Source organism: Saccoglossus kowalevskii, chromosome 14, assembly GCF_978046115.1.
Source record: "Saccoglossus kowalevskii chromosome 14, keSacKowa6.1, whole genome shotgun sequence".
Taxonomy (NCBI): Eukaryota; Metazoa; Hemichordata; class Enteropneusta; family Harrimaniidae; genus Saccoglossus; species Saccoglossus kowalevskii.
In genome coordinates, this window is record NC_140654.1 from 29,791,170 (window position 1) to 29,804,541 (window position 13,372).

Below are 13,372 nucleotides of genomic sequence, written 5' to 3' on the forward strand. Positions count from 1 at the left end.
TCGGCGTTATAACAAGCGTTATACCGGGCAGCTGCGTAGTGCGGCCTGGAGAACGACCCTTTGAAGTGAGGTCATCATTCCGATGATCTGTATTTGTTCTCGGAGGGACACTGAGGGAACGCTGACTAGGCATTCGGCTAGACTGCTTAGCGCTAAGCAACACGTTCGATAAGCCAAGCTTACCTCTGTGTCAAAACTCCATGCCCAGGGACACCAACTGCGCGTTGGGTTGAGGTGGGACTTGTCGATTTACTAACGAGCCTAACTGGTGAAGTAAATCCTGTGTTAGCCTGACATGTTTGGCTATTAACCCCTTGCCCGGGTAGTTAGTAACCAGTAGTCTGGGTACGGATTGAGGTGTTCCAACATCTGGTGAAGCAGCAGCACTACCTGTTTCATCACTTGGGTGAACACGTAGGGCGCTGTGCCTAACCCAAAAGGGGGGCACCCAAAATTCGAATACTTGGCCCAGCTGGGCAATTCGAATGAGATGGCAACTCGCTGGGTGCATCAGTATGTGCTGGTAGGCCCCGCTTAAGTCTAGTGGGGCTAGCTAGTCGAAACGGTGGATGGAGAGGAGAACCCTGAATGGTGTCTCCATGTGGAACCAATCGAGGAGCACGTACTGATTCAGTCTGCCTAGGTCCAGAACTGGACGCCTGCCACTTGTAGATTTGGTACTACGAACACATTTGTAAAGCCTGGATTTAGTTCCGGCTGATGTACCCTGTGTATGCCGCCTTTTACCAGCAAACTGCTACTTCCTGTCTGATTGAGATCCCTGGCAGTGCCCAACAGGGGAGACACTGATGGGGGGAAATGGAGATTTCAGCGGTATCCCGTAACAGGATGTCATCACCTGGAAAGGTCCAGGGATCGGTCACTCGCTGTCTCCAAACCGGACTACATCGGTGCAATCTGTGTATGACAGGGATATGTGGCCATGTGTTCAGCAGTTGCGAGGGGGGAAGCTCCCTTCCCCCATGAGGTGAGTTCCCCAAGTGAGTTCACTAAGTTGTGACCTGGCCACTCATCGAACACGTGCCTGTCCCCCCCCCCCATTGTAGAGGTGAGCGTCAAACATGCTTCCCCTGCTGCCGGGTAGACGTCCACCCAGAGAGGGCGAGGAGCCACCACCTGGCTCTTTCCTCCCTGGGGGCGTGCCACTACTCTTCCCTCCCATGGAAGGGTATGATCGCTTGCCTCCTGGCTAACTCTGGCTAGCGGACAACACCCTAGGGCGTTGTGTATTCTGTGCTTGGGGTGCCCTCCGCTTGTCCATGGCAGGGCCAACTGGCAAGCGGATTCGAACTGAACCCTCTGGTTCATTGCACTCCGAAGCTCAAAATGTACCCACCATTCCCTGAACAAAGAGGGTAGAGGATGTCCAGTCTGCGTCAATAAGGTGGGGACGTACCTCGGCTCAGCTTGTCGGCCAAAACACGTGCGCCTAAGGCCGCGTCTCGTAGCACAGTAGTGGCCTCGGCCAAGAGAGTCAGGCGACACTAGGGGGTGTCGCATGTAGATGTGCAGTGGCCCACCTGTAAAAATGTCTCCTGGTCTAGGAGGCTGGTGCGTTCAGTCTCCAAGGTCCACAGAGTCTTGAGCATGCAAATTAATGCGCTCAAGCAACTCTGCCCTCAGGGCTGGATGGGTCATCTTTAATTGCCAAATTTGTGGTACCAGGGTCTGGGGAAGGAGCCTTGGAATCCGGTTGGGGGTGTTTTGGTCTCATCCCATGCTATGGGGTCTGATCCCGAAACCACACCGACCGGGTAGCGTTTGGTCAAATAGGAAGTGTTGCCTAATGTTATCCCCACCCAGGAGCCTTAAGCATTACATCCTCCACGGCTGACCAACACCGCCCATCAACACCGTTTGTGTGCTCTGCGCCCCACTCCGCACTGCTTTGGATCCCGATGCCCATGATCCCATAAGCTTTGAAGCAACCTTAAGTGGTCGCTTTAGGATCAATGGTGGGGGTATCGACATCGTATCACTGGAATCGATGATACTCCGCCTCACCCCAAAAGCGTGGCTCACCAAGTCATACAGATGGAAGACTCTTAGGGAACGCCCGGAGTACCGGCTGTATCCGACGCGAGCAAACTGCGTCCTCTTTCACTTTAAATATGTGAGAGGGAGCGTGTTCGACTGTGCGTCTCATGACAGGGTCGGTTCCCTCTGGGGACGCCCGTGGGTCAGTAAGAAAGGAGTCAAAACCCACAGCGGAGACCAGACACAAGGATAAATTCGTTACCGTTGTACCGTCACCGCGTGACGAACCCTAGCTGGCTGAAAGTAGGGGGGGTCAACGTGTGCCCTGCCCTGAAAGCCCTGCCTCGAGATCGGAGGCTTGGCTGCCAGCACCCCATTGGCATTCAGTGCCGGAGGCTCCAGAAGAGGCCCAGTGCAATTAGCCTGAGCCTCGACCTCCCCCCAAAATAGTGGGAGAGCCGTGGCTGGAAACGGGGGTTTGAATGCAAACATGCTTTTGTGTCTCTTCCTGCTTGCCCACCGAGGGGACACAGTGGAGGCAGCTCGCTCCGACTGCGTCTGATCTGCCCGGCCTTCCAGGGACGCAATTGTCCCGACAGTCCTTCGACCAAAGCCCTTGGAGGCTTGGAGGCAAACCCGTGTGAAGAAGGGTCCACAAAAGGACCCGCAACAAGCCCCATAGGAGGAAAGCCTCCAGGGGCACAGCCTCGCTGCAGCCGGTAAAATCGGGTAAGCCATCGCCGTCGAACTGAACCCTCTGGTTCATTGCACTCCGAAGCTCAAAATGTACCCACCATTCCCTGAACAAAGAGGGTGGAGGATGTCCAGTCTGCGTCAATAAGGTGGGGACGTACCTCGGCTCAGCTTGTCGGCCAAAACACGTGCGCCTAAGGCTGCGTCTCGTAGCACAGTAGTGGCCTCGGCCAAGAGAGTCAGGCGACACTAGGGGGTGTCGCATGTAGATGTGCAGTGGCCCACCTGTAAAAATGTCTCCTGGTCTAGGAGGCTGGTGCGTTCAGTCTCCAAGGGCCACCGAGTCTTGAGCATGCAAAATACTGCGCTCAAGCAACTCTGCCCTCAGGGCTGGATGGGTCATCTTTAATTGCCAAATTCGTGGTACCAGGGTCTGGGGAAGGAGCCTTGGAATCCGGTTGGGGGCGTTTTGGTCTCATCCCATGCTATGGGGTCTGATCCCGAAACCACACCGACCGGGTAGCGTTTGGTCAAATGGGAAGTGTTGCCTAAAGTTATCCCCACCCAGGAGCCTTAAGCATTACATCCTCCGCGGCTGACCAACACCGCCCATCAACACCGTTTGTGTGCTCTGCGCCCCACTCCGCACTGCTTTGGATCCCGATGCCCATGATCCCATAAGCTTTGAAGCAACCTTAGGTGGTCGCTTTAGGATCAATGGTGGGGGTATCGACATTGTATCACTGGAATCGATGATACTCCGCCTCACCCCAAAAGCGTGGCTCACCAAGTCATACAGATGGAAGACTCTTAGGGAACGCCCGGAGTACCGGCTGTATCCGACGCGAGCAAACTGCGTCCTCTTTCACTTTAAATATGTGAGAGGGAGCGTGTTCGACTGTGCGTCTCATGACAAGGTCGGTTCCCTCTGGGGACGCCCGTGGGTCAGTAAGAAAGGAGTCAAAACCCACAGCGGAGACCAGACACAAGGATAAATTCGTTACCGTTGTACCGTCACCGCATGACGAACCCTAGCTGGCTGAAAGTAGGGGGGGTCAACGTGTGCCCTGCCCTGAAAGCCCTGCCTCGAGATCGGAGGCTTGGCTGCCAGCACCCCATTGGCATTCAGTGCCGGAAGCTCCAGAAGAGGCCCAGTGCAATTAGCCTGAGCCTCGACCTCCCCCCAAAATAGTGGGAGAGCCGTGGCTGGAAACGGGGGTTTGAATGCAAACATGCTTTTGTGTCTCTTCCTGCTTGCCCACCGAGGGGACACAGTGGAGGCAGCTCGCTCCGACTGCGTTCGATCTGCCCGGCCTGCCAGGGACGCAATTGTCCCGACAGTCCTTCGACCAAAACCCTTGGAGGCTTGGAGGCAAACCCGTGCGAGGAAGGGTCCACAAAAGGACCCGCAACAAGCCCCATAGGAGGAAAGCCTCCAGGGGCACAGCCTCGCTGCAGCCGGTAAAATCGGGTAAGCCATCGTCTAAAAAAACAGACTGTGCGGATGCCCTCCGATCAGCGTGGAAAGCCGAGAAAAATATTGGTACCTCCACCGTACCGTCGGGCCTCTTACTTGACGTCCCGGTATAAGAAGTACCGGTAGCCGAGCGTGAGGACTTTCCACTCATGCAAAACACGCAACTCACTTTAACCGATATGTTCACTGAACGCGCGACCTTGCTGTGACGCGGTCAGTCTCAGCGATTTTGATGGCTCTAAAAGAAAATCTCAGGCCTCAGAACTCCAGTGGAAAACCACACACCAAAAAAACCCCGAACCCTGCATGCAGCTATGACAAAGTATCTCGGATGCAGATTCTATGCTGGTAAATTCTGAATATAACCACTGCATGGTCGACTCGAAACACGAGGAAACTGGAAAGAAAACATTGTTGTGGAAAAGCATAACACACAAAAGGGAAAACGACACAAGAGTAAAAATGCAAGAAAAACTTATGCTACCAGCTAGAATGTCGGATGCGGCAGCTGCGGCGACGACCCATGCTAGAAACCTGGACAGCAAAAAGCAACAGAGCCAGGCAGAGCCGCTCAGAATCATTCCCGGACGAGGCAGAGAAAAATGAAGAGTGATTGACGGCTACCTATGGTGCTGCCATATGGCCTCGGTCATGTGGGTTCGTGACGTAAGGGGTAAAAGAATCTTGAGGCCATGGGGCTTCCCCTGACCTAGATTCTATCTCTCCGTCACCGGCAGAATCGCTGATTAATGCCTACAGTTCAAAATAGTCATTTTGACTGACCGGAGTCTATGGTGGGTAATTGAACGTAGTGAATAGATAAAATGCAAACATGCCTGTAAAACTGGTTTGCGATGAAATTTAGATTCATGACAATAAATACAGAGAAAAAAAAAATTGTAGTATATTTACTGCTTTCAGTAGATAGAGAAAAAATCAGCCCAAAGTTGACAAATGAAATTGAGATTACGGAACTGTTATTAACTCACAACTTATGAGGAACAAGAGTCTTGTTTCCCTGATAAGAGAATCATCTCACAGCTGAATTTTGGTGATATAAATGTCACATCAGGGAGATTAATCTTCAAATTTCCCCTCAGTCATAATTCCTTACTGATATACATGTTTTAGATAATCAAAAATTGCTGTTAGTAAAAGCCTGTATAATGGCGTTCCAAATCTCCTTAATTGGGTAAAACTACATAACATTATTTACAGAAAACATGTGCTTGATCACTGGACAAATGCTAGAAACTATGAGGGCCTTTTTACAACAAATATTTTACAAGGAAGGAAGGAAGCTTAGAAAGAACTCCTGTGGGATGACGTTATTGGAAATGTGATATAGATAAAGGAATTACAGAGTATTTAAAATTGAATAAAAATTTAAGACCAGCCAAATAAATAGGAAGCCATTTTGTTTAGAGATGCACAATGTGGAATCCACAGAATTGAACTTGCTAAAAGCAACTAAACATTTAAAGAAAAATTTGTTTGTACATTGTTTGTGATATATAGAATATGCCATAGCACCTATATAGCAAGCATCATTTAAATCTGTTTAGCGACACTGATTTCACTTATAAACTAAACATGCCTGTGGATTACCCCAGGCTATTTATGTTCAAAGTTTCATTTCAATCTGTTTAGCGACACTGATTTCACTTATAAACTAAACATGCCTGTGGACTACCCCAGGCTATCTATGTTCAAAGATTCATTTCAATCTGTTTAGCGACACTGATTTCACTTATAAACTAAACATGCCTGTGGATTACCCCAGGCTATCTATGTTCAAAGTTTCATTTCAATCTGTTTAGCGACACTGATTTCACTTATAAACTAAACATGCCTGTGGATTACCCCAGGCTATCTATGTTCAAAGTTTCATTTCAATCTGTTTAGCGACACTGATTTCACTTATAAACTAAACATGCCTGTGGATTACCCCAGGCTATCTATGTTCAAAGTTTCATTTCAATCTGTTTAGCGACACTGATTTCACTTATAAACTAAACATGCCTGTGGATTACCCCAGGCTATCTATGTTCAAACTTTCATTTCAATCTGTTTAGCGACACTGATTTCACTTATAAACTAAACATGCCTGTGGATTACCCCAGGCTATCTATGTTCAAAGTTTCATTTCAATCTGTTTAGCGACACTGATTTCACTTATAAACTAAACATGCCTGTGGATTACCCCAGGCTATCTATGTTCAAAGTTTCATTTCAATCTGTTTAGCGACACTGATTTCACTTATAAACTAAACATGCCTGTGGATTACCCCAGGCTATCTATGTTCAAAGTTTCATTTCAATCTGTTTAGCGACACTGATTTCACTTATAAACTAAACATGCCTGTGGATTACCCCAGGCTATCTATGTTCAAAGTTTCATTTCAATCTGTTTAGCGACACTGATTTCACTTATAAACTAAACATGCCTGTGGATTACCCCAGGCTATCTATGTTCAAAGTTTCATTTCAATCTGTTTAGCGACACTGATTTCACTTATAAACTAAACATGCCTGTGGATTACCCCAGGCTATCTATGTTCAAAGTTTCATTTCAATCTGTTTAGCGACACTGATTTCACTTATAAACTAAACATGCCTGTGGATTACCCCAGGCTATCTATGTTCAAAGTTTCATTTCAATCTGTTTAGCGACACTGATTTCACTTATAAACTAAACATGTCTGTGGATTACCCCAGAATAACTATGTTCAAAGTTTCAATTCAATCTGTTAAGCGACACTGAATTCACTTATAAACTAAACATGTCTGTGGATTACCTCAGAATAACTATGTTCAATATTTCATTTCAATCTGTTATGCAGCACTGATTTCACTTATAAACTAAACAGGGCTCCAATGTATCTTTGAAATCTGATAAATGCTCTTGAAAAATCAAAAGTTGTTTGATTTATGCAAATTAGGTAATTAATATGCACAGAAATGGCCTTTTATTAGGTGTATATATTATAGAAAATTGACGAGTAACAATGGAGATCTCAATGAAGGTGCTTAACATTGGCTAATCAATATTTATATTAGGTAATTAAATTTCTTAAATTTCAACTCAACACTCAAGTCATTGGCCGAGAGCATCTATGTCTAACAAGTTTCATAGAAATCTGTCAAGTGGTCTTGAGATACCAATGGAATATACATAAACATACACACACACACACACCCACCCACACCCACCCACCCACCCACACACACAGGGTTAACCACAATGACTCCCACTGTTTACTGCGCACTCTAGAGAAAAAAATTAAACCTTGAAAATTCATTTGATTCAGTTTCAAGATGTTTTTACAAGAATATCGTGAAATGAGCTGACAGCTTGCAGTCACATCAAATTCAGAACTGTTAGTAGATGAATGCTACACTGTATTTCTTTCAGTATTACAGAATTACCTGTTATGACATGTTTGTAAGCCTTTTCTTGCTGTAGGAGATGTGCATAATATTTCTGTGTATCACGCACAGACAGGCTTTTAACCATATTTTGCAGTGAATGGCAGAACGTAGGTTTGATGTAAATAATGTATGGATCTAATCTGGCCTCCATCAGTCGCAGAGCGCCCTCAACTTCAGTACCAAAAAGGACACAGTGTTTTCCCTACATATAAAAAAAAAGTGTTGTTAATTACTATGGTTAAAAATTAAATATATGTGAGAATCAAACAATCAAACAGAGCATATTTAACTACATCAGCTGTTATCCATAACTCTTCAGGCCAAATAAAAAAATATTTGTGGTTTGAGTAACCCAACCCTACCTAAAAAATATTACCTATACAAAACTTTGTTTTTGACCAAATATAAAAAAAAAGAGATTTCAAGGAAACTGAATTTATTATATAGAATATGGGCCAAATTGGGAAGACTTTACTGTAAACACCATTAAATATGAATTTTGTTATTAAGTTTTTATCATGCGATAACCTACTTTATCATGATGACAGAATTGACAATCAGCATACCAGCATGAAGGCAACGTCAGTGTGAATAGTGACATTTCAAGGCTTTGAACCAGCTGCGTCATTTTGTTTGCAGTTACATTGTAGAAAAACAGTGAAATGGATAAAAGGAATTATATTTGGAAACTATATAATGAAATTTGAATATTCTAAGATGGGATATATTGCAAGTCATCTCATTTTTGATGCTAGAAATTTCCACACAATCCAGGAGTTCAGCAGTGTAAAAATTCTCTTATAAAAGAACTAGTACAGTGAAAGGTAGTAAGGCAGTTTATAAACATAACAATTACTGATCATAAGCTTTCATTCAAATTCAAATATTTAATAATGATTGGTTAGAGAGCTTGATAATGTCTATGCCAATAATGTACATGCACCCAAGTACATAGCAACTGCTACCACTTACTTATTCAATATAACAGGCTTGCTGATTGGATGCTGATGAACTACCTCATTAATATTAATTAGAACTTGTGATGTCTCAAATTTAAATTCTACCAGATACAATTTTTTACCAGTAATTTTTGATTTATAAAGATTTATATTTATAGATTGTTCATATCATCCCCAGGTTTATGCCCTTCCCTGTATATACATTGATAGAGTAGACAATGTTTGGTAATCGTTGTCCGATGTAACTATTCAAAAGAGCTTCTGCTTTGTGTCAAACAATGTTTAAATGTATCCATAGGCTAAACATAAGAATATACATAACAACTATAAAATGGAATCTCTAAAAAATAGAATAGAACACAATAGAACATGTATACACGCATGAAGTAGTACTAGTAAGCCCAGGAAAAGAGTGGAACCAATTGATTCCCTGTGGTTGCTTTAGTTCTAAAGTGGAGTATAGTTCATATACATTGCATTACCTGCTTTGCCATAGTCTGCACTGTCAATAATTTAATGCCGTATAAATGAATGTCCATCTTCTCAAAAGATAAAAAGTAGCCTCTTTGTATTTCTTTCTTCATTTGTTGTTTATTTACAAACCAATATTCAAGGCCATCTACTTCATGGAATTCTTTCGGCCGTGATGTATCTGTCGATTTACAGGTTGCAATAGAATAGGTTTATTGTCTATGGAATGAATCACGTAAATGATTGAAACTTTTACTTTTATGCGAACTATACTACATGTATATATTATAGATTTTTCAGTTATTTTTACCAAGCCGGGGGAAATGAATAAAAAAAAGAATGTCAAATTATCATTCTAAAGTGGAAGGTTTTGTTATCAGGCTCGAACCTTAGGGCAAACTTCTAATACTAGCATCTTAATAAATAAAATAATCAATAAAATAATCTATCAAACTTAAAATGTTAATATAAACACTCCTACACTAGTAGGGTACTGATATGATCTTGGTATTTCAATTTAATTAGCAGTTCTTGAAATCTCATAAGGTGTGCCTTCTACTGAAGACTACATTTGCAAGTCTGAGTTTTAAGATCAACATGCAGAAGCTGTACAATTTATTTTTTATTTTTTAAAGTTATCTATCTATCAATTTCTAGCAAAGTTTCCCCACACCAGATAACTGTTCAACGTATTTTAATGGTTCTTCAAATCTCATAAGGTGTGCCTTCTACTGAAGACTACAGTTTGAGTCTGTGAGATAAGTATACAGATGAATTTTGAAATTAAGCATTTCTGGTTGTGTGAAGCAAAATGCACGTTTCAATATGAGACAGTGGAAAAAATAAATTGAAAGGAAAAAAACAATGATACAGGAATGAAGATGGCTGTCATCTGGGATATTCAGATGTCTAAAATTGTACCTAGCCATCTCCAGGTTTGTGTTAGTACACATGTTTAATGATTTCACATTGTACACAGTATTAAAGTGTGCTATTAAGTTAGTATCTGATAAGTCCATGTATTAACTTGATTGCTAGGTTTACAGAGCAGCATCTTATCAAAGCCGCACAATTGCTTCCCTTACCAATAAACAGAAGATTATCTCATGTGCGATTATATGGTTAGGGTTGAACAGGGTCTGAAGTTCAGAGTGATTAGATCTGGAACAGTGCCAGCTCTTGACTGGGAATTCTCTTTAAACAGTCAGGCCACATTGAGGCTCAGTCCTATCATATTTCAACCACAAGAAGTTATTGAAATCAAATTCGACTTGAGCTAAATAAGTTTATTTTTACTGGCTCAAGCCGACTTGAGCTTTTGGTTGGTTGATAAAATTCTGTCACATAAACGAGGTGAGTAATTTGCAGATTAGGCTAATCCATAAGAACAGATAATGACGAATTAATTGATACTGATTATAATGTTCTCACCAGGAAATAAATATACTTGAGTAGAATTTGTTGATCAGTTTAGAATAAATAAGAGAATTTGCAATTCATGTGGAACTAGAGAAAGAAACATGAAGTATTTTGTTCGTCTCATAGTTAATATAATGTCTTTGAATATCTCCGTACATTTTCAGGAACTGTTGGCCCGTATATATAGCCACCTCTAGGTTTGTGTTAAGACTCAAGATTAATGGGACACACGTTGCACACAGTACTTGTACAAGGGGGTTATCAAGTTAGTATCTGATAAGTCAATCTATGAACCTTATTAAGTACACAATAAATCCCAGATTAAGCTAATCCATAAGAACAAATAATGATGGATTAATAGATATATAATGTTCTCAGCGGGAAATAAATATACTGGGGTAGAATTGTTTTATCAGTTTAGAATGTACAAGACAATTAGCCACCATGAAGGACTAGAGACATGAAATATTTTGTTCCCCTTATAGTGAAGATACATGTCCTTGAAAACATGCTCAAGAACTGCCTGTTGTTAAATCATTTGGCATCAAATGTTTGGTAATTTTTCATTCTCCATTTTTAAACTGTTGTGTGTATTTCCTTACATTTTTGTCTCATGAGAGTAAAAAAAAACCTACAACAAAAATATAAGTGAGTGTGAGAGATAACTGCACTTCGACTTTGTATTATGTGAAAAACACCTTGCACTGATTATTGTGATCATCATCAAAAATGATAAAATCAGTTGCTATGGCAACAAATCACAGCACTGAAGACTAGGTATCTATGTCATTCATTTGTTTTCAATTGAAATTGTTTTCAAGTTTTATGATTGTAATTAATTTGTCAGCCAATCATTTTGGTTTGATGTTAAGTCTGTGTTGATCGCTAAGCAATGGCATCATAATTTTATTTGACAGCACGTACAAACATTCACTGATTGCCTTGCGAGAATGACACATTTTTTTTTGCCTGCACATGAAATTAAAAGGAATCAAATGCCTGAGTTTTTTTTTTTGTCCTTGTGTGCACAATAACTCATTCTAGCTGTTATAAGATAATTACAATATTATTTCGGAACACCACACTGACATAATTATGTTTATGCTGCTTTGCTATCAGTGTGTGCAAATTTTCCTTCAATAACTCTTCATGAAAACTACATACATTGGCCTCCTGTGAACAAGACTGAACTCAATCACATTTATTCATCATTGAATGAAGTGAGAATTGTGTTAACTATTACTACAACAATTCACAAGTAAGATAAATTGTAATTTGTTATTATTATATTATTATTATTATTATTATTATTATTATTATTATTATACATGTAGGCATAACAAATTACAATTCTTCTTTTGTTTGTAAATAATAAAGTTGTTTTTTTCTTATGTGTGTATTTGACTACTAATTTTAAGAGTTACATGTACTAGTCCATGTGATAATTTATGATCCATTAGGCTTAGTACAATGTAACTACTAAAAGCCATGCATATAAGTATGAAGACAAATAAATAAATACTAGTACTCTATTTATGTAGACAACATCATATGATTTTTTTGGTAAAGTTCTAGTAGTTCATTTGACAACTACATTTGAAAGTAGTAGCCCTAAGACAAGAGTTGGTAGTCTGTGGCACCTTGGGCTACTTTTATTTCCGGACCTTAGTCTGTTGCCACATATAAACTTAATAATAACATGTTTGAGTGTATGTTCATTTAATACAATGACAGCAAGAAAAACTAGATGAAATTTGGGTTTTACACACAAGATTTGCATAGTACCAAATTCCCAAATTCAGTTGTGTTGTAGCAGAATTATAAGACTGAAATGGCACAAACATAATAAGGTTTGATTGGCCTGAAACACGCATGTTTTCAGTAGATTTGACCTATGATATATCACTAACAGAAACAAGGTTTTCAAGCTTCAAGGAGGATGCCATGTGAACATTAAAGTTACACTCCGCCAATTCAATTAAAGCTAATGGAGATATATTTGAAACCTGCACAGAAGCCCATAGCATGTATTTACAGAATAAAGTAAGCAAATAACACCGAATAAACGGCAAGGTAAAGACTATGTCTAATTATAGTAAATACGTACTGCGTGCGTGACTCGAACCGGCGCTCACGTACGGCACCTAATCGCCTAGCTTCACGCCACTACACGTCTTCCCCTCGGCCACCGGGCATCCCCAAAAAAGGATGCTTAATAACCGAGCTTATTACGTGCAGAGAACGTGAAACCCGTCCACGCGATACGCGCCACACAGCATGGCCAGAATGCGGCAAATGCGGTGCGGTGTTATGTATTTACAGAATGTAAGGGACTGGCCATAAGAAACCTGCACAGAAGCCCATAGCATGTATTTACAGAATGTAAGGGGGACTGGCCATAAGAAACCTGCACAGAAGCCCATAGCATGTATTTACAGAATGTAAGGGGGACTGGCCATAAGAAATCTGCACAGAAGCCCATAGCATGTACAAATGTATTTACAGAATGTAAGGAACTGTCCATAAGAAACCTGCACAGAAGCCCATAGCATGTATTTACAGAATGTAAGGGACTGGCCATAAGAAACCTGCACAGAAGCCCATAGCATGTATTTACAGAATGTAAGGGGGACTGGCCATAAGAAACCTGCACAGAAGCCCATAGCATGTATTTACAGAATGTAATAGACTGGCCAAAAGAAACCTGCACAGAAGCCCATAGCATGTATTTACAGAATGTAAGGGACTGGCCATAAGAAATCTGCACAGAAGCCCATAGCACGTATTTACAGAATGTAAGGGACCGGCCATAAGAAACCTGCACAGAAGCCCATGGCATGTATTTACAGAATGTAAGGGATCGGCCATAAGAAACCTGCACAGAAGCCCATGGCATGTATTTACAGAATGTAAGGGACCGGCC

At 41.8% G+C, this 13,372-nt stretch overlaps 1 protein-coding gene across 1 annotated transcript in view; it reads right to left on the reverse strand.

Moving 5' to 3' along the window:
* Positions 1–13,372, reverse strand: part of LOC102806997 (uncharacterized) — a 74,713-nt gene that overhangs the window by 37,378 nt on the left and 23,963 nt on the right. Inside the window, exons 4-5 of the mRNA XM_006821180.3 lie at positions 9,042–9,211; positions 7,598–7,802 (exon numbers count right to left, since the gene is read on the reverse strand). Of these exons, the coding sequence (XP_006821243.1) occupies positions 7,598–7,802; positions 9,042–9,211 (375 nt within the window). The remainder of the gene's footprint in view (positions 1–7,597; positions 7,803–9,041; positions 9,212–13,372) is intronic.